The sequence below is a fragment of the Diabrotica virgifera genome, chromosome 2, assembly GCF_917563875.1.
Source record: "Diabrotica virgifera virgifera chromosome 2, PGI_DIABVI_V3a".
NCBI classification, from domain to species: Eukaryota; Metazoa; Arthropoda; class Insecta; order Coleoptera; family Chrysomelidae; genus Diabrotica; species Diabrotica virgifera.
The window spans coordinates 33,278,942-33,302,731 of NC_065444.1; the positions used below are offsets into that span (position 1 = coordinate 33,278,942).

Sequence of the window (23,790 nt, forward strand, 5' to 3'; positions counted from 1 at the left end):
TTTCTATGTACGCACTTTATCTTCTAGATTATAATCATCCTTTTGATGATCAATTTCAAATTCAAAACAAAGATTTTAAGATATAGGTCTAGTAGAATCTATGGAAATTAATAAATTAAAACATACAGATATAATTCTGAATAGCCGACTTGATACAAATAGCTCTCACCAGCTCAACTTATTGAGTTGAAGACTATAAACTATAGAGGCATAGTAAAAATACATCACTTAAGAAACGCACTAAAGGCACTTGAAAAAGACAATAAATTGTAATAAATTTTATGGCAGGCAATGTTAGAAACAAAAGTTTTCAGTGTTTTATTTTTTTTTTCAATTTATTACAAAGGCCAATGGGAAGTAACAACCTAAATAAGGTAGTAAAGTAGTAGTAGATTTTTAATAAATCTCAGCATTATCATAAAAAATTCGCAAAAAAGCATTACTCTTCTGTTCCTTTCTCAATATTAAAAAGTGTTTACGTGTCGCCAAATCTACATAAACAAATTTCCCAAGTTCCGAGAAAGTCATAAAATCCAAACTGGCCTATATTTAAATTTCCCAATCTTTTTCCCTTTTCCACTGTAGCTTATACGTGATCGTTTCGGGCTATATAAGGAAAGACTCAGCTTTTATACAAATTAGGTTCTCAGTAAATAGTGAATTGCCATAAATAGAAGGACCTTAGCAAAGTCTAAGGATGGTTAATAGCACTTATTGAGAGAAGCGAACTCTATAAAGGGATATTATAAATGAGTCCAATATTTTTCCTCATTTTTTGCACTCTCTTTTGATCTCAGAAAACGGTTGTAAATAAGTGGCCAGTCGGGAGAATTTACGTCATGGTTTCTCTTGTTTAGCTGATAAAACTGTAATTCTGATGTAGAGTGGTGCAAGAAAAATTGAATTACACGAACAGCGGTATCAAAAAAATGGAAGATGTTATTCTTTTATCTTCCTGCCATTTATCGGACTTGAGATAAATAAAAGTATATTTTGGACGTGTATTAATAATCAACGTGTAGTAATAAATTTTCTTTATAAAAGGGAAACTCTGGCATGTGTACAGTTAATAAATAATATATGTACAGTAAAGAAACTAATTTTTTATAAAAAAGGTCCACGGTATTAATTACAAAAGAATAATTGGTCAAAATGAATACAGAAATTTGAGCCGGCAAAGTTTTTATGTGAGATATTTCTAAAGATATCTAATTATTTTTGGGAAAATAACTTTGAATACTTGACTAATACTACAATAACTAATTCCATACTAAAATGTAGCATTGTTATCAGTAAATATAACGATCCAAAAGTTTTAATTCACGTGTTGTAATTCCCATTTTGTATATAGGGTGTTTCATGAAAAATATCCAATCACTGAGTTTTAAATTCTAGACCTCAAAATATTAAGATTTAACCCAAATCACTTAAATACAATATGGCCCCTTACTGAGATACAGGGTGTTTTATTTAACAATTTAGAGACTATTTTTGTTAAGTATTTTAAAACTATTCGACGTATCCTTTTCATACTTGGCAGAAAGTGTAAGTACTACACGCCCTATGTTAAATAAACGTTTCTGGCTATTACCAGATGCGTCCGACAGGGGACAGCTAATGGTTGACCTTTCCCAAAATCTACGCCACTAGCAGAATTGCCATTTTAGCGCAATTTTTCGATTCTTCAATACGCTCTATGTAAATAACATACTCTTCACTCGTAACGATAAAGTCATTAATGTTCGAGATATTTGAAGTTAAACATGTAATGGCACAGATATTTTGATTATTGTATTGTGCCCCTTAATTTTAAACTTAAAAAATCTCGAAAATATTGATTTTATCGTTAAGAATGAATAATATACTCTTCAGTCTTAACGATAGGGGAGTGAATATAGATTTTCACATCGGAAAAAATCAAACAAGATAGAACTTTTTGTAATTTCATTAAGAAATGTTTAATAAACAACATATCAAAAAGTTCTACTCGAGAAGTGGGTGCTTCATTTTTTATAAAACAAATGATCTACGAAATTAGATGTTCTGTTAAATAACTCCGAAAATATAAATTTTAGAAAAATACTGACTTGACCATTGAAAAATTCAGAAAATTTTACAAAAAAAACCTTATACAAAGAATTTTCTAAAATTAAATCTGTATATTCTATAATTTTTTATTTATAACGCTAAAGTCACCCTTCTCACAAACATTGGCGCACTGTAAACTAGCGTACTGCGAAGTTATTTTAATGTAATTCTTTAACCAATGGATCAAATGAAATCATACAAATTGAACATAAAAGAGGAATAATTAGGCTATCTTATGGTTATAATAAAAAGAAATAAAATGTATGGGCATAAGTACGGTGTGGGCGGAAAGTGAGCCCTACATGAATTTTGTTTAAAAATGATTTAAAAATGTGTAACTAATACAATTTTTCTTATAAAACTCTCAATTTTGCACAACTTACCTTTCAAGCATCTTACTAAATGATGTTTCATTCAAAAAAAAAACTCAAAAATTTAGTTCACATTATATGACGTCTCAAAAAATCTAATTTTTGAAATCTTCGTAGTTTTATAGAATCACCGCCACTTTAAGACGATGTTACTCAAGTTTGAACAGATCTATTACAGTTTAATAAGTGCTTTTTCAAAGCTTAGGATGTAGTCTTTAAAATGCACTAAATTATTTAACTTTAGAAATGAAATAAACTATTTCTTTTTAAATACTTAAGAAAGATAACAAAAATGTAATACAAAAACCGAAAATTACTAGCTAAAAAAATGTTTATACAAAGTGATCAAAACTTTTTTCTGTAAAACTTACCTAAAATATATTTAATATTAAGCTTCAACAATAATAAATGTTCAGCAAAACATTTTTTTAGCTCTTATACAGTATGTCTGCGTAACTTGTAACCTATTGATAACTTTTTTATTATTAGTTTTACGAAAAAAAGTTATTCTTTATAAGATACTCTGCATCGTATATAATCTAAGATACAATCATCAAATATCAAATTTAATTAATTTTATACGAGGTATGTCAAAAGATATGAAATTCACTCAAGAGTAAAGTACCTTTACATTTTACAATATCCAAAATTGTTATTCATAAAAGTTGTTTGAAATTAAAAAATTTGTTTTAGTGTTCAATTTTCTAATTAAAATATTGTGAATAATAAAGGCACATAACTCTTAAGAAAAATTCATATTTTTTACATACCTCGTATAAAATTTAAAAAGTCTGATATCTGATGGTTGCATTTTAGATTTTAGGCCAGGGAGAGCATTTTATGGAGAATAACTTTTTTTCATAAAAGTGATAATAAAATAGTTATCATAATTGTAATAAAATGATGATGAGTATCCGTAATTTCAGAAAAAATTTAAAATTTTTTTTTTTGCGATTTAAATGATGTAATTTTATATTTAAACACAGTTTTTAATTTTAAACAACTTTTCATAATATCATTTTTTGATATTCTGGAATATACAGGTATTTTATTCTTTAACAAAATTCATATTTTTGATATAACTCGTATAAAATTGATAAAATTTGATATCTGATGGTTGGGTTTTATATTTTTAACTATCCAGAGCATTTTATGAAAAATAATTTTTTTTCGTAAAATTGATAATACATTTTTTTCCATATGTGGTTCCTAGCTACGCAGACATACTGTGTAAGAACTTCTGTATAAGAATTTTCAAATTGCAATATCATATTCGGATTCAGCATAATCAAAAACAAAATAGAAACATATTTGATCAAAATAAAATGATGAATTTAACAATATTTTTAAAATTATTTATAGAAAACAATTGTTATTTTTTAAACAATTAATAAACAATTAGCGGCCAAATCTGCGAGTAGAACTTTTCACTTTAACATGTATATAAACTAACAAAAAAAGTTTTAGAAAAATATAAACTTGTTTGAATTTTTACGAAACAATGCATATTTTTGTTCTAATCGACATTCCCTACGACAAAACATCTGTTTTTAAAATATTTGAAGTTTAAAATTAAGCGGCACAATACATTAATCAAAACATCTGTGCCGTTATAATATATTTAACTTTAAATATCTCGAAAACTAATGACTTTATCGTTATGAGTGAAGAGTATGCTATTTACATAGAGAGTATTGGAGAATCGAAAAATTGCGCTAAAATGACAATTCCGCCAGTGGCGTAGAATTTAGGAAGACTCAGCCATTCACTGTCCCCTGTCGTACGCCTCTGGTAATAGCCAGAAATATTTATTTAAAATAATTTCATAGGGCGTATAGTAGCTACACTTTCTGCTAACTATATAAAGGATACGTAGAATAGTTTTAAAATACTGAGCAAAAATAGTTTTTAAATGATTAAATAAAACACCCCGTAACTCAGTAAGGAGCAACATTTTATTTAAGTGATTTGGGTTAAATCTTAATATTTTAAGGTCTAAAATCTAAAGCTTTTTAATGAAACACCCTGTATAAAGATTTAATATGCTCCTTACAAATATTCAAACCTATAAACATTCGAAGTCCATCATAAATATTCGGCAAAAAGCACTTAGCGTCTCTTCGATTAGAATAAACAAGAATCAATCTTTGTTTGTATTAGGAGTCGTGGCTAGTGAAATTATACCTAGTGTTTATTTATCTAATACTCGCTGAGACACAATTTAATATTTACCTCGAGAAAAGGTATTTTTTAGGCGGGTTAAAGATGTTGTAGCATCGCTGGCTCAAGTTATGGAGCTAAAAGGAAACTATGTAGGGATGTAAATTGTTACTTTTCCAAAATTTTCCTTTTTCTTTTGTAGGCTAAGTACTTATCGGACTGCCCACTATTAACCAGTTTCGATAATGTCTTTCTTTTTATGTCTTACTTCCGTATTAAACCAAGCAAAAGCGCTACATTAGTGCCTATGGCTTCAAAGTTATTTTAAATAAGCCTCAGTGCATTATTAGTAAAGAAATTGCATTAAGGATATCCAGAAAAGAAGAAGCCTTCGGAATTTTTTGAAAGAAAGCTAAACTCTCTTCATAATCAACAAGCGTTTTTTCATCATCAACCACTAGAATTGAAAATCATTACTAGCACGCTATAAAGTTACTTATCGCATTGCAAAAACTACTGCAACTGGAAGAATCTACGGTAATATTTTCAACTCTGCCCAGTTTATAACATTCACAAGATATCTACAAGAGTATAAGGTAAGATTGTGTTTTAATAAAATGTCACCAAAGATGTAAACTTCATCAAAGGTAAAGCGTTAAAAACTCGAATTATATGTGAAACATTTGTGAAGACATGGGTATTTTGTATGTAAATCTCATTTACCCCACGTAAGTAAGCTAGCTGGCTTTCAAGATGTAAGTAACGTCTTGAAAATAATTTTTCAGTTAGGCACAGAACTTTTGATGTATTTGAAAGATGGTAATTCGGATTTTAAAAGGAGGACATGGTTGAAAATACCGAAATAAATTGAGGAAAATATATATCTGTTCAAAAAATAAAGAGACACTTACCGTGTAAAGCTTTTAAGTAAGCTTTTCCAGCATTTATCATTTGCCGGGCTCCTGGATTAAATTTATCCAGAATATTCTGAAACAAAATAAGAAAAATAAGTAATCTCATTCGTAAGTTAAAAAAAAATTCAAAAAATTACATTTTATATATTGTATTTGTTGCAATTTGGAAACCCGAAAATATTTGGATTATTTAAAGTATTTTCATTTCGCACTAGCAATCCTATCTAATGGATCTAATACATGCTGTAGCATGAATCAAATACGAGGGGTCACAGAAAGTTAAATAAATTGACGACATGGCGCTAGTAGGGCTCACCCATCTTCACAACCGCGCATTCATCAAATAGCCTACACTCAACGAAAAAGGTACGTAATATCAATAAAAATGTTAATTCAGACAACAAACGCAATTCTTAAAATTTGTCCAATTCTTGGTTTTATTGGAACAACAAAGCGATGTTCATCAATTCATTATTTTCGTTAGTTGAGCCAATGTATTACGTTTATTGAATGGATGAACATTCATTATGTATACGATAATATCACTTTATTGATATTACGAACTCTGTTCATTGAGTCAACGAACACTATTCATTGAAACAACAACGTCGTTAATTCACCGATGAAGACTATTCGTTGTGTCAATAACAGTGTTATTTCTCCTAACGTATTTCGTTTATTTCTAAAATTATTTCCGTTTATTCTTACAATAAATTTCGTTCATTCCCACAATAAATACTTATTCTTACAATAAATTTCGTTCATTCCCACAATAAATATGGTTATTTTTACAAGCAATTCTATTCATTCTTACAATCAGTTTCGTTCATTCCTACTGTGAACGTATTTTATATTAATAATTACTGAATGCATTAGCCATTAGCCCAATGTATGATATTGATTAATAATAATTTTTTAAATCCCCCTTTTTTGTCCTAAACCTAATAGACTTTATACTGTGTGATTTCTCATAATATGAGAAATCATATTATGATTTCACTTATACAGTACGCTGGAACAAGTGTTACACTCTCCCCCCCTTATTAACTTATTTATTTTTAGCACATAAGCAAAACGCTCGGACAGGTCGATTTTTAAAGTAATCAAGGTATATTATAACATCAATGTTTTGAACTTTACACGAACCCTCTTCAGGTGACACGCATAACTTTGATTTTTTTAAATGGAAAAGTTCATCATGTGACAGCTCATTTAAAAGCGTTTGAAATAGTGATTCCAAAAATGTATAACATTTTAATCCTTTTTGAGAGCGCAGGTGCAAAATTTCGATCGAATTCCTTTTAAACGCATTCATTTTTTTTTGAAATCCTGAGAAAACTAATAAGTATTTTTGAAAAATTTAAACGCGTTATAACAGATTACATTATTACCGAGGGCAAGTCCCTTAGAATAAGTTTCTTTTGAATGGTATATTTGAAATGAAAAATCATACTAAATTTTCTCCTTTTCACCCCTGTGACTTATTAAAATAATCATTATAGAAGTTCTCAGGGACTTCATTTATTTATTTATTTATTAAGCTCAACAGGCCTTGAAGACCTAGGGCTGAAAGATTAATATTTTTTTTCTTACAATTATTATTACTTTATATATTTATAACACTATATCCTATATTACTATACTATATACAATATTATATTCATTTATATAAAACACTTAATATTCCCTATAGTCTTTCCATACATTTCTTGACCACTTCCTTCCATTGTTTTCTTTCCAAAGCTTTTTCTTTCCAGTTCACAATATTACTCTTCATATACGCTCTCTTTCCATCTCCTTCTTGGTCTACCTATTCTTCTTTTTTGGATTGGCTTACGTGATAGTACCATTTTTGGCATTATTTCCCTTCACATTCTTTCAATGTGTCCTAAATATCTGATTCTCTGAGCTTTGATTGCCGTCGTTATTTTTGGTTCGTTATAGAGTTCTTCAAGTTCCTTACTAGTTCTTCTTCTCCATTGACCATCTATTTTCACGCCTAAATATATTGCTCTTTGTATTTTTCGTTTCCATCTTTCTAAAAGGTCTATTTCTGATTTTTTAAGCACCCATGTTTCACATGCATATGTAGCTGTAGGTCTGATAACAGTTTTGTAGATTCTTATTTTTGTTTTTCTTGAGACATATTTTGATTTCATTAATGATCGCAGTGCCCCATACTTTTTGTTTCCTTTTGCTATTCTTGCTTTTATCTCGCCTTCCCCATGTCCCTTTTCATCTATTTTTATACCCAGATAAGTAAATTCTGAAACTCTTTTAAACGAGCATGAATTTTCTCCTTCTATCTCCAATGTGAAATTGTCCTCTTTTTCTTTATTTGTTTCTCCCATTATCATGTATTTTGTCTTTTCCATATTTATGAGAAGACCAAACTTTTTTGCTTCTTTTATTATATTTCTCATTAAATTTTTTAGCTCTGTCTTACTTGTCGTTAATAGTGTTAGATCGTCTGCGAATGCTATACATTGATGGCCATTTTTAGGGACTTCAGACCCTCGATAATACCAGAGAACAACGACCACACTGTAATATTTTATTCTGCGTTTAAATTTTCAAAAATACTAATTAGTTTTCTCAGGATTCGAAAAAAATTTAAAAATAATTTGAGCGAAATTTCACGATAATAGACACAAGAAAACTTCCTTCTACTACGGACTACACTTGAAAACGAAACGAAATTATTATTCGGCACTTCGGCAGAGGTAACAGCATTGTTTAACAAAGAAATCTTTTTTAAACAATGGTAACACAGTGAAGCTAGGGGTATCACGATAAGGAAAAGTCGTTACATTTCAAATGGTCAAGCAAAACATTTATTGTCTCAACAACTACGTTTATTGTCACCATTAACGCATTGATTGTTGGTATTAAACGTAGTAGTAGATTAATTAATGCATTCGTTGTCACAACAATCAGCTTACATCTATACAATAATCATATATTACTCTATATTAACATTTGTACATTGTTTTAATGAAATCTGTACGTTTTCACGATAAACCAAGGTAATTGCTTGTCATCTACGAAATCAAGAAAGTGAGTTGCTGCCAGAATTAACATTATTTATTAAATATATGAAACTAGTTATTGGCTGAATAAATTGAGTGTTATTGATTAATGTACTCTAGTTATTTTCCCAATTATTATTGAATAATTGTGACAATAACCAAATACATTCGTGAATGTCTAAAAGTTCGTTGAAACAAAAAATTAAATTGTTGTTACAACGAAATACTATTCAATAATCACTGTTAATCAATATTACGAACTAAATTCTTTTGAGTGTACACACTTCTTGACCCTGTTATCCGACACGACTGAACCACCCGATCATCTTTGTTTGGGTGAGCTCTACACATGTCCCGACCATAGTATTATCCGAGAAGACTAAACTTCACGACCATTCGTAATGCTAATAAGTAAGATTATTTAAAATCCACAAGGAAGAATTTCCTGTAGCTGGCTCTATACCATTAATTACAAAAATTGAAGAAAAATCTTCTGCGTAAAAGGTATATTTATTTTAAAACCCCAATAAGGGCTACAAACACTAAACATAACGTTTTCGCTCTCAGGAGAGCATCATCAGTGTTCTTTGCAAGCTCTACATGCTAAGCCACCAAAAATACATGGGTTAAAACCCTTAAAATATCTACTAAAAATCTTACGTTAAAATGTTGTATACTAAATCCTGACGATGGATGAAATTAATAAGGGTACCCTAAGGCATTATATGACTTTCCACGAAGCACGTTAGTTGTTGGGTCGAATTCTCTGTCTTCACATAGAGAAAGGTGAAAGCCATTTTTCACCTGGAGTTGGCTTTCACCTTTCTCTATGAAGACACAGAATTCGACTCAACAACTCACGTGCTTCGTGGAAAGTCATATAATGCCTTGGGGTATCCTTATTAATTTCATCCATCAGGATTTAGTATAGGGTGGCCGGAAAGTCCCTTTATACTAAAAATAATAATGTTTCAACACCGCGCCAATACTTGTTGGCCTTCCGGCGCATGCGCATCGTTAAGAGCATCTGTCTGGTCACGCAGACAGACAACAATAGTTTCGATTGAAATTTGATGGCGGACACAAGTGAGTATACAATTAAAGAACGTTTGGTCACTGCAGTATGGATACACGAACGGTGTCATAACAATAAAACAATGGCCGACAGTATGAATGATTTTGTTGTCCGTTTTGAAAAACTATCACCATCCACACCAACTTTGCTATAATACGAAAAGAAGGCTTTTTCATTGGGAACCGTTCTCGATGCACCAAGAAGTGGAAGACCAAGCACTCGAAAACATGTGATGGTATTGAGGATTCCATTGAACCTTCACCGATGAAGTCGACGCGGAAACGCTCTGCAGAGTTTGATATTGTACGGTTATCAATGCAAGATCACATGCGAAAGGATTAACAAGTGAATACCTAATTTAATTTTAACAAGATGGCGCCTCATCCTATTTTGCTCTCGCTGCTCGTAATCGCCTGAATGAAATTTTACCGGATCGATGGATTGGGCGAGGTACTCCAATTTCTTGGCCTCCAAAAAGTCCAGGTTTGACGACGGACAATGTACTGTGGGGTTCCATTAACGGGGAGATTAGAAAACGCAGATACATTTCAAATGAGGACTTGCGAAACGGAGTTCGCCAAGCTTTTACGTCAGTAACTCCGGACATGCTGAGACGGATGAGCATATAGGAACATGCCTCGTATGAAGTTGTGTTGCGACAATGGATATATGCACACATTGCACACCGATATTTTAGATAAATAAATATATATATAACACCGGTTTATAGCGTCCTGCGCCTTCCGGTTCCTATTCTCCAGCCGCGTCGATCTGTCCAATCTCCTGGTCGGAGATCTCTCTCAGACATGGCTTTCTGGATTCCACTTATCCAGGTTGTTTTCGGTCTGCCCCTTTTCCTTCTTTCCGGGAGTTGCCATTCCATTATTAGCTTTGGGAGTCGATGTTCCTCCATTCTTTGTACATGGCCATACTAACAAAGTTGTTTTTGTTGGACTTCTTCAATTATGTTTGTTTTTCTATTCATAACATCTCGTACCCGTTCATTCGTTATATGTGAGACTCTGGAGATGCAGGCCGATCTTCGCCAGAAGTCCATTTCCAGTGCAAGCAACTTCTGTTCTGTTCGCTTATTCAGTTGCCAGGTTTCACATCCATACAGTACCACGCTTTTAAAGATGCTATTATAAAGCTGTGTTTTCTTTTCTTTTGATATGGTTTTTGACCAAAGTAGCGAGTTCAAAGCTCCTATTACCTTCTTTCCTTTCATAATTCTTTCCTCTATTTCGAATTCTGTCCTTCCTTTGGATTCTTTGTTGGATTCTCGTTACAAGGTATACATAATCAGAGCTTGGCTCGATAACCATATCATCCTCTAGATGTAACTCACTTTTCTGTCCTCCTATACACATATATTTGGTTTTCTTCATATTAACGTATAGGCCCCATTTTTTGTATTCTCGAAACAGCCGGTTTGTCATAAATATTAGATCATCTTTATCCTGGGCAATCACCACCTGATCGTCAGCAAAATGCAGTGTGTATAATGTTGAGTCGTCATTTAGCTGTATCCCCATTCCAGAACACGATTTGCGCCACTTATGCAAGACCTCATTTATATAGATTTTAAACAGTGTTGGCGATAAGCTGCATCCCTGTCGTAGTCCCTTATTCACCATGAAGCTATCGGATAATCTGCTGTTGATTTTTATGTTTGCTTGGATATTGTTATAGAATTGTTGCACTGCTTTTATTAAAGTTATATTAATAGGGGATTTTTCCAGGACTTGCCATAATTACAAAGTGGTACGGTATCATATGCCTTAGTTAGATCAACGAATAGTAGATGTATTTCTCTGTCTCTTGCTACTTTTTTTTCATTGAGTTGGTTGAGCGTGAAGATGTGGTCGATACAGGATCTTCCTGCTCGGAATCCTGCTTGTTGTTCGATCTCTATAGGTGCATATTCATTTTCTATTTGAGCTTTTAAAGTTTTCCCATATAATCTGCTAAAGGTGCTGGTTACAGTAATACAGCGATAGTTCTTGCAGTCTTCCTTGTTACCCTTTTTGTGTATTGGGGTTATCCATCCTGTTTTCCAATTTTCTGGTATGTTTTCTCCATTTGTGTAGTTGTTGAAAATTAAGGTTATTAGTTTGATCAATTTTGCAGTTCCATTTTTTATAAGTTCCGCTGGTATTCCTTCTGGACCACATGCTTTTTTATTTTTTAGTGATTTAATCATTCTCTCAACGAATTCGTCATTTAATTCTACGACTTGACCATTTAAATTGTAGTGCTTTGGTGATGTATTTATGTATTCCTGTCTATTTTCTTGAACTTCTTTGTAGTGGGTTTTCCATTTTTTTAAATCAATCATTTGAAGGTTTGTATTATTTCTGTTTTCATTTCTTAGATAGATAAATAAATAAGTAACAAATAACATACAAATAAAATTGTGATATTATTTTTTACCTTTGTAGTACAACAACAGCAATTCTTTAATGTAAAGGGACTTTCCGGCCACCCTATATATAACATTATAATGTAAGACTTGTAGTCGACATTTTAAGGGTTTTAAACCATGCATTTTTGGTGGCTTAGCATGTAGAGCTTGCAAAGAACACTGATGATGCTCTCTTTAGAGCGAAAACGTTCTGTTTTGTATTTGTAGCCCTTTTTTGTGGATTTGAAATAAATATACCTTTTACGCAAAAGATTTTTCTTCAATTTTCTCTAAGATTATTTCTATCAATGGTTTCGAATGTTCTCTCTAAATCAAGGAATACTGCTACTACATATTTATCTCGGTCGACATCTGTTAAAGCTGCTATAGTTAATTGCAATGCTGTCTCATATGAATGATTTTCACGAAAACCAGACTGATTGCTAAATACAATGTAATTTCGAGTAATATTAGTCCATTCTTTCACGGTTTTTGCTCTAAATTTTAAACAACCGCTTGGATTGACATGAAACTTGGCACGTGTATAGCTTACATGTCAAAGAAAAAAAGTGATATTGTGCTGATGTATGCTTTTGCCCTGGGGGTGACTTTCACCCCCTCTTGGGGGTGAAAAAATATATGTCCTAAATAAGTCCGGAAATGGGTAAACTAACAAATTTTAAGTAACTTTTGTTCTATAGAGCTTTTTCGCCAAGTCAACACTTTTCAAGTTATTTGCGAGTGAATATGTTCATTTTTCAACAAAATAACCACATTTTTAGACGGTTTTTCGCAAATAACTCAAAAAGTAAGTATTTTGTCGAAAAAACGTTCTTAGCAAAAATATGGCCTATAAAGTAAAAAAAATGGTGTACGCGTTAGGTCTCTGGATCTCGTAGAACTAGAGTTATAGCCAATGAAAAATAGATTCATATTCACCAAATTTCAAATAGAATATTTCGACGTGAAATATCGAAAAAATTAAGCACTTTTTGGGGAAAACTCGTTATAACGTTTTTAAAGTGTTTAAAAAAATCTTTATTTTTGTTTTTACAAAAAGTTTCTAGCATTAAATTTAAGCAAGTTGCACTCAAAATAAAGTTGGTCTCTTTTGTTTTTGCAAAAAAAAGATCGGGAAGACCAACCCCTAATTAGCAACTCAAATGAAATTAATCGTTACCGCTCCACAAATTATTTTACTTATGTTGTGTTTATATGATCTGTAAGTTTCATCGATTCAAAGTGCTTATTTTTGAAAAAAATTGGTTTCAAATTAAAATTTTTAAAAATTTAAATTTTGAAAAATATGCTGTTTTTCAAAATAACTTAAAAATTGTTAGATATACCAAAAATCTCGAAAAACAGAAAAAGTCAGATTTGATTTTCTGAATATCATGTATTTTTTGTTTTTCTGCTAGACAAAAAATTGATTAAGATTTGGTGTTTCTAAATTTGCATACATTCGTGATCAGTGACTCGTTCAACCCCTTTTAACTACAGCCCTTTCAATAGTAAGGACTTTAAACCGATGAAACTTACAGATCATATAAACAATGTATACACGAGTCAAGAAACTTGTGAAGTCGTAATGATTAAGTTCATTTAAGATACTAATTAGGGGGTGATTTCGTCGATTTTTTTACCAAAACCAAAAGGGACTAACTTTATTTTGAGCGTAACTTGTTTAATTTTGATGCTAGAAATTATTTTTTTAAACAAAAATGAAGCTTTTTTTAAACACCTTAAATAAGTTGTAATGAGTTTTCCCCGAAATGTGCTTCATTTTTGGTTATTTCACGTTAAAATATTCCATTTGGAATTTGACGAATATGAACCTATTTTCCATTAGCTGTAACTCTGCTTCTACTAGGTGTATAGACGTGACATATACACCATTTTTTTTAAATTTTTTACAGGCTATATTTTTTCTAAAACTGTTTTTTCGACAAAATACTTACTATTTGACTTAATTGCGAAAAACCGTCTAAAAGCGTGGATATTTTGTTAAAAAAATGAACATATTCACTGCCAAACAACTCGAAAAGTATTGACTTAGTGAAAAAACTCTATAGAACAAAAGTTACTTAAAATTAGCCAGTTTATCCATTTCCTGACTTTCTTTGGACGAATATTTTTTCACCCTCAAGAGGGGGTGAAAACCACCCCCAGGGCAAAAGCACATATCGGCACAATATCACTTTTTTTCTTTAACTTGTTAGCTATGTGTATGCCAAATTTCATGTTAATCCAAGCGGTTCTTTAAAATTTAGAGGTTTTGCAATATTTTACCGTTAAAGAACGGAGTATATGCTTATATTTAACCAGTATTCAACTCCAGTACCTTTTCCATTGCGAGAACGGATTAATAGGACGGAGTTCACTAGCTTTGATACTATTTGTTTTTAGACCAGGGCATTTAGCACTAAAAACCAGCACCTATCGACTTGCAATGATTTGCATTGTGTTCAGGATGATGTCAGGAAAAAAAGTCTACAATAGAAAAATGTTTGGATATGCATAACGTATTTTAAAGTGCATAAAATTCATCCAAAAGTGTATAAACATACCAAAATAAGTATATTAAGGGCTAGATTTCATTACTAAGGGGTTTTTGGGGTCGCTGAATATGACTACGCTATCAGAACCGACCCTCAGAGTATCTGGTACCTAGGGGTCACTGCTAAGGCACGTCATCTGGAGATTCGCGGGTTGTCGGCCCTAAATTGTAGCAAATTTATTACTTGGAGGTTTTTGGAGTCGCTGAATACGAATACGCCATTAGAGCTGAACCTCGAAGTACCTGCAACCTCGGAGCACCAGTGTCCTTCTGGAGTTTTGAGGGTTTTCGATAATAAATTTCTCCAAACAGATTACTCGGGGCTGCTGGAAACGAATATGCCATCAGAACGATACCCGGAGTACCTGGTGTCTAGAGTCATGTCATCTTCTGGAGTTTCGACTGATTTCGGCACTAAATTAATGCAAACAGAATACACAGGGGGTTTTTAGGGTTGCTGTACATGAATGCGATATCAGAACCAACTCCCAGAGCTGGTACTCACGGTCACTGCTACGGAAAGTCATCTTCTTTACTTTTGAAAGTTTTTAGCACTGAATGCATACAAATAAATTACTATGCGGTTTTTGGGGTCGACGAATACGAATACGTGACCAAAATTGACCCTCGGACCACCTGGTGCTTAAGGTCATGGCTAAGACATGTTATCTTTTGAAGTTTGGAGGGTTTTTGGGCACCAGGTTCACCGGGGGTCAGTTCTAATGGCGTATTCCTGTTAAGTAACCCAAAAAATCCCCGAGTAATCTGTTTGCATCAATTTAGTGGCGAAAACCTTCGAAACTCCAGATGGCGTTCCTTGACAGTAAACCGGTGGTCGGTTCGAAGGGCGTATTTATCTTCAGCGACACCAAGTTCCCCTAATAACAAAATCTAGCCCTTAATACACCTCATTTTGACATGTTTATGCACATTTGGATGCATTTTATGCACTTTAAAATGCTACTATGAATTTCTACCCATTTTTCTATTGTAGACTTGTTTCTTGATATCATCCTGAACATAATACAAAAAGTTGCAAGTTTTTAGGTGCTGTATTTAAAAATCCATTTATTTTGTTAAATGCTCTGGTCTATTTCTTAGTTATAGTTGAGTTTCATATGTACGACAACTATTATCCAAACTAAACTACGAAATATATGTATGATATATCTGCGAATATAATCTGTACAATTTATAAGACTATACAAATCAAAGAAAATACCATTTTATAAATGCAATAAACACAATTGATCTAACAACTGTCAGATTTAACTAAAATATCATGTTAGAATAAATGTAATAAATGTATATTATCACGGACTTACCTTTTTTTCTATCATTTGTGACGCACTGAAAAATGCTCATGAAAAGAAGCATATTGTTACATTTAATTTATACAGTTGAGTCCACGAGTCTTTACCCGTGCGTCATCATTTAAAGCTTACGAAATAAGTCGGAAATTTACTAAACGCAACAGCAAGTGACAGAAAGTGGGTATTACTCCGATCACGGGTTATAGTATATACTTTGACGCTATCAAATAAATAGAATGTCAAATTTAAATTTTGCTCTAAAATTTTGGTGCATAATTATAGCTCCATTTGAAGTAGCTTAATAAATTCTTTTATTATCATTGATTAATAAATAAATAAACAATTTATAAAAAAATTCAATAACACATTTCCTTTTTGTTATTTTATTCACTTTGGCGGAACATTAAACACAAGCATTCCTTAACTGTGTTAATGAGGTTAGCTTTGTAAGTTATCAAAACTAATCGTAAAATAACATAAACTTACCATAAAATTTCAAACTCCAATATAAAATTAGTTGTGAAAACAACTGTTTGTATACTATAAAAAATTTCAAAATGCAAAAATTCGACAAAATAACAGCAAAAAATTCAACAAACTGATAGCCACAAAAGTAAACAAACCAAAACGTCAGAAATTGTACTTAAAATATGTGAAAACATCCCCAATCGTCTTTTTTTGTACCTACATCTTTTCAATGTACTGAGTCTAGATCGTTCATAAAAATAACATGTGTTTTTACTTAATAACAGGCGGTAGCTGGTTTGTCATTAGTTTCGTGCGTGGAAGAGAATGATACTAGATAAAAAGTATGTGTTTTATCTCGTTAGGTATTAATGACGCACGGGTACAGACTCGTGGATTCAAGTGTAGTTATTTTTAATACACTTTTTCTTATAAAATATTGAAATCATATTAACCTATAAATGTATAAAATGGTTATCAAAATACGATTCAATCAAAATTATGCTAAACCTGTACAATTTGCAAACGCAACAGCAAGTGACAGAAAGTGGGTATTACTCCGATCACGGGTTATAGTATATAATTTGACGTTATCAAATAAATAGAATGTCAAATTTAAGTTTTGCTTTAAAATTTTGGTGCATAATTACAGCTCCATTTGAAGTAGCTTAATAAATTCTTTTATTATCATTGATTAATAAATAAATAAAAAATATATAAAAAATTCAATAACATATTTTCTTTTTGTTATTTTATTCACTTTGGCGAAACAGAAGCATTCCTTAACTGTGTCAACGAGGTTAGCTTTGTACGTTGTCAAAATTAATCGTAAAATAACATAAACTTACCATAAAATTTCAAACTCTAATAAAAAATTAGTTATGCAAACAACTGTTTGTATACCATAAAAAAACTTCAAAATGCAAAAATTCGACAAAACAACAGCAAAAAATTCAACAAACTGACAGCCACAAAAGTCAACAAATTAATACGTCAGAAATTATACTTAAAATATGTGAAAACATCCCAATCGTCTTTTTTTTTTGTACTTATCTCTTTTCAATGTACTGGGTCTAGGTCATTCATTTCATAAAAATAACATGTGTTTTTACTTAATAACAGGCGGTAGCTATTTTGTCTTTAGTTTCATGCGTGGAAGAGAATGATGCTAGATAGCAAGTATGAGTTTTATCTCGCCAGGTATTAATGACGCACGGGTAAAGACTCGTGGACTCAAGTGTAGTTATTTTTAATAACTTTTTCTTATAAAATATTGAAATCATATTAACCTATAAATGTATAAAATGGTTATCAAAATACGATTCAATCAAAATTGTGCTAAACCTGTACAATTTGCTCACACACTTAAGCAAAAGAATTTGCGACTGCAATGTCTGAATTATCCTCCCTACACTTACGCCACAATTGGACCATTGTGAACCACCCTCCTCTCATTCAGTTATTTCACCGCTTTAAAGTATGTGAGTAGGGGCTTCAGGAGGAATTCCTTTGTTTCGGAAAAAAGGAGAAAAATAAAAACCAAATCAAATCCCTTTCAATTGCAGTGTTATTGGAGTTAGATTGAAAAGTTGTTTAGATTGAAAAGGTTTGAGTGAAAGTGTATTTATGACTTATTACAGTTGTTGTTAAATATAGTTTTGATGGGTTTACTGTTCAAAATGAAAAGCAATTAAATATTTTGCATTTATATACCTAATAAGTTTGTATTATACATTTTAGAATTTATTCCGAGTATTTATTGGGACTCAAAGCACATGAATACAGATATAAAGGTGTCTGCTTCATTACTTTTTATACTATTTACATACTATTTACTATTACTACATCCTTTCACGGTTTTTGCTGTAAATTTTAAAGAACCGCTTGGATTCACATGAAATTTGGCATACGCATAGCTAACATGTCAAAAAAGTGATAGGGTGCCGATGTGTGCTTTTGCCCTGGGGGTTAGTTTCACCCCCACCTCGGGGATGAAAAGATATATGTACAAGATAAGTCCCGAAATTGATAAACTGACTATTTTAAGCAACTTTTGTTCTATAGAGTTTTTTCACCAAATCAAATAACCACGATTTTAGACGGTTTTTTGCAAATAACTCAATACGTAAGCATTTTGTCGAAAAAAATATTCTTATCAAAACTATTGCCTATAAAAAAGTGAAAAAAAGGGTTTATATATTAGGGCTCCATACCTAGCAAAAGCAGAGATATAGCTAATGAAAAATATGTTCATATTCAAAAAATTCCAAATAAAATAAATTCAATTTGAAATACCCAAATAATGAAGCATTCTTGGGGAAAACACATTACAACTTTTTTAAAGTGTTTATAAAAAGCTTTATTTCTGTTTTTATAAAAAAAATTGATTTGATATGATCTGTAAGTTTCATCGATTCAAAGTGCTTATTTTTGAAAAAAATTGGTTTTAAATTAAAATTTTTAAAAATTTTAATTTTGAAAAAAATGGGTTTTTTCAAAATAACTTAAAGATTGTAAGAGATACCAAAATTCTTATACAATAAAAAAAGTCGGCTTTACTTTTCTGAATATTTTGTATTTTTTTGTGTTTCTGTAAGTAAAAAATTGGTTAAGATTCGGTGTTTCTAAATTTGCATACACTCGTGATAACTAAATCGTTCAAGCCCTTTTAACTAAAAGCTCTTTCAAAAATAAGGACTTTGAACCGATGAAACTTACAGATCATATGATCCAATACATACGCGAGTAAAAAACTTGTGAAGTGGTAACAATTCATTTGAAATACTAATTAGGGGTGATTTTCCCGATTTATTACCAAAAAAAATGACAATACCAAAAGGCACCGCTAGGAAAATATTTCAATTTGCGGTTCAGAGAACCTGTATGAAACGAGTCTGTGTACTCTAATACAGAGTATAGCATTAGTAAAATAAGAAAAGCTACGGTTTCGTTTTGATTTAAATCTGTCTCCTTCCATCCTCCGATAGTACTATTTCTAGGTCTACCTGTTGTCAAGGAGGCTCTGAGGAAGAGCTTCCAAATTTACACCAACACGACCGTAGTTGCTCGATATAAATTAAAACTATTTATATCCAAGTATGGTTAGAACGCCCTCTAACGGGAAATAAGTGAAATGACTTTCGAGTCTATTCACTACGATAAATACGGTCGTGTTGGTGCAAATTTGTCTCCCTCAGAGCCTCCTTGACAACAGGTAGATCTAGAAATAGTAGAAGTAGTACTATCGGAGGATGGAGGGAGACAGATTTAAATCAAAACGAAACCGTAGATTTTCTTATTTTACTTATGCCATACTCTGTATTAGAGTACACAGACTCGTTTCATACAGGTTCTCTGAACCTATAATGGAATATTTTCCTAGCGGTGCCTTTTGGTATTGTCACACCTGGGTTAAACAGAGAACTTGAATTGAGTCGAAATTTATATCACATTCCCTGTTAAAGGGCGTTCTAACCATATTTCGATATAAATAGTTTTAATTTATATCGAGAAACTACGGTCGTGTTGGTGTAAATTTGTCTTCCTCAGAGCCTCTTTGACAATATGGTGGTTGCTAGCTTCTGAGCTACCTCAGATAATTAAGGGGTGGTTACCCCCCGACCATAAGGGTTGATGAAGTAAATAATACTCACAGTGAATACATTTATTTGTACGTTGGAGTATTAACAGTAAGTAGCTGGTGGTATAATATTTAATCGATGCGATGTTACCCGCTGGGATCTCAACTACCAATTGACTAATCTTTTCTCCGTGAAAGTATATCTAAAAGTGGATTGCCGTGTTTATTGTTTTTATATAAACAAAAGTGAGAGTGATACTAAAACTGCTGAATAGATTAGATTATAAATAACATATACTAATTATTATTTCAAACTGACCTTGTATCAAAACCGCATGCATGCATTGATGTGGTAATGTAGGTCAATCGTATTTATTAAAAACAAACGTATTTGTTTCTACCAAGGGCATTTAATTATTAAAGAATTTGTCTTAATAAGATGATTACTGAGATGCAGTGTATCCCAATACATCTTCCTTTCCTTCCGAAAATTTTCTGACTATGGAAAAGGAAGAAAATTTTCTAATAATACCACCAATTGCTTACTGCGTTCTAATAAATACAATATGTACATTTTTTTCTGTAAATAATAATTAAGTACAAAAAATTAAAAAATCCTGGCACGATCGCCATATGGTGGTTCCTAGCTTCTGAGCCACCTCAGATAATTAAGGGGTGGTTACCCCCCGACCATAAGGGTTGATGAAGTAAATAATACTCACAGTGAATACATTTATTTGTACGTTGGAGTATTAGCGGTAAGTAGCTGGTGGTATAATATTTAATCGATGCGATGTTACCCGCTGGGATCTCAACTACCAATTGACTAATCTTTTCTCCGTGAAAGTATACCTAAAAGTGGATTGCCGTGTTTACTGTTTTTATATAAACAAAAGTGAGGGTGATACTAAAACTGCTGAATAGACTAGATTATAAATAACAATACTAATTATTATTTCAAACTGACCTTGCATCAAAACCGCATGCATTGATGTGGTAATGTAGGTCAATCGTATTTATTAAAAACAAACGTATTTGTTTTTACCAAGGGCATTTAATTATTAAAGAATTTGTCTTAATAAGATGATTACTGAGACGCAGTGTATCCCAATACAACAACAGGTAGACCTAGAAATAGTACGATCGGAGGATGGAGGGAGACATATTTAAATCAAAACGAAACCGTAGATTTTTTTATTTAATCTCAATATAACTTTTCCTAAATATGACGAATATTAGATTTTTATTAGTTTATCCGTTTACATCAACTGCACATATGGCATATTGTGCCTCAACGATGACCAAACACTTTTATTCCACCACAGTATATTCTACCACATAAAACCGTACATTTCTAATACCTGTAACGTTCTCAGGTACGCAAAAAAATGTATATTTATCCTTCTCATCGCAAGAGGAAAGTATCTAAATCTGCTATTTTGAAATAAAGTTATTTGACCATTCGGATTTATTATCTGATCTCGAATCTTTTTCAGTTTGTAGATAGCTCTGAGACTTTTAATAAGTTTATCCCTTTAGACTGAAAAGTATATTTTAGTTTTTAAAGTTTCTTGTGAAAATGTATGAGGACGTATTGGAAATTTTGATTTAAAACAAAGTTACGTTTTATGTATCTTGTTTTCGTATGTTTTGAAATCACGTTTTTCTGAACTATTTTTTCGATTTGTGTGATAAAATTCTTTAAAAATAATTTTAGCATGGACTTGAAATAAAAAAAAACCAAAATAAGAAAAAAAAGATTTTATAGAATAATAGTATAAGAATAAAAAACCTCTAAACGCCGTAAAAATGAGTGGCACATTACATACAATATTACAGTACAAAAGAGCTGATATGAATATTACTTGGCGTTCGTATTTTCATTTTGATGAAAAATAAAATTCTAGTTTTATTTCAAAAAATGTTTCCATATTTGTTAACACTAGAAAATCAGAGGGGCCAATTTGGCCCCTGTTGCGATTTAAAGTTATTGTAGTTTTTTTATTTGTGGCAATCATATTTTCATATTTTATGACTTTTAATATTTTGATACAAAGCCTTATTTAAAACAAAAAATATTGTTTACTAAATTTATTTAATGGTTTTTTTTTTAACAAATCTGCCATAGAAGTCTAAACGGGCCAAATTGACCCCGTGTAAGTTATTATCGTTTTCTGGGAAATTCGACGATTCTTTCTTTCAAATTCCTGTCGAATCGGTAAAATTATATTTATGTATGTTTATTGTGAATGGTACTGATCATCTACGTAATAAAAATACAATTGTTGGCAAACACAAGTGAACACAAAGATGCAATTCTTGGTGTTGAGGACCAAATGACGCGTCTTTATACTACAAAAGTAACTTCAAGACGATGGCCTATGTACGTGTTTTATAATACTCTTTACTTGGAAGCAATAAATGCATGGATTATTTATAAAGAAATAACTGGAAGTAGACTCAGTTTTCGTAAGTTTATTCTTCGGCTGTGTGAAGAATCATGGGCCCCATACCTTGTCTCCCGAAATCTGTAACTACGTCTATCAACACCAGGTCTGCCAACAACTATCACTGTTACTATCCAAAAACGAAAAGAATATCAGTTTAAAATATTTTGTAAAGGAAATCATACTTCCAATCATTGCCACGGTTGTAACAAGGCAATGTGTGGCAAATATCAAAAACTGCAAATTGTATGGTGTTCCGAATGTTTTTGATGGGCAGCGAATGTGTTAAACAATAAAAGTAAAAAATAAAATTGGATTCTACCGTCTAGAGTAGGTTTAATTTCTTTAAACTTAGTTTTAATTGATTAAAAAACGTGGGACCAAAATTATCCCTTCCGGCTTTCTAGGTAGGTATGCTAAGCCAGACTAGCTAGTGTTAAATTTGAATAAAACGCGCCACAAAAGAGTAACTTTGATATAATTTGTATTTTGAAGCTCTTTTGTGGCGCGATTTACTTCAAATTTAGCAAATATTATGGACATATCTTTTAAAACAAAACTAGAATTTTATTTTCTATCAAAATGAAAAAACATTTTCGCGCCACCTAAGATTCATATCAGCTCTTTTTTAGCTGGAATATTGTATACGCCACTCATTTTTAGCAGCATTATAAAGCAAACAGTCATTATTTTTTCATGCAGAATTAGCCCTTAAAGTTTGTCGCACTTATTTAAAAACACCCTGTATTGATGAATAACATTGCTAGTTGTTAAAGTACCTAACTTTTTTATTATCCAACACAAGCGAATGAATTAAAAAGAAAAATGTTAAGAAAACCTAAGGCTACAGCTGAGTTTTAATTTCAATATTTTATATACGCTAGAATATTCCACAGGGTGTTCCAAACTTTGAGGAGAAAAACAGACTATCATTGTTACACCCGGTATACAATGACACTTACCTCTTTAGCAATAACATTATTTCATCGATATTCTCGAAGAACAAAGCTGTAAAACACTAAAAAAAATCACTCAAATCGGACAACAGGTGTAGGAAATACGAGACATCAAAAATGTCCCATTTTTAAGGTTGTGCGGTAATTTGGATGCTTAGTGTATGTGATCTTGCTTCAGTCTTTAGCTTTGTAAGTCCATATTGTAGAATCGGAAACACGTAACATATTAGAGCTCTTACACCCTGTTCTAATTTAAAGTCTTTATTGCAGAGACTTGTTTTCATTTTTACCAACGCATTTTTTGCAATTTCTATTCTATTCTGTAGACATCTCAGTTTAAAAAGAGAAAATCGCTAATGAAAATATATCAAAAATGAGAGTCCAAATTTCAAACAACTGTTAACAAGTAAGTTAAAAGCCAAAAAAGATCA

The 23,790-nt window shown here is 31.7% G+C and overlaps 1 protein-coding gene across 3 annotated transcripts in view; it reads right to left on the bottom strand.

Moving 5' to 3' along the window:
• LOC114327276 (uncharacterized) overlaps positions 1-23,790 on the bottom strand; it is a 758,694-nt gene that overhangs the window by 426,470 nt on the left and 308,434 nt on the right. For all 3 annotated transcript variants that reach the window (XM_050643570.1, XM_050643571.1, XM_050643572.1), the window contains one exon: positions 5,531-5,606. In XM_050643570.1, the coding sequence (XP_050499527.1) occupies positions 5,531-5,606 (76 nt within the window). The remainder of the gene's footprint in view (positions 1-5,530; positions 5,607-23,790) is intronic.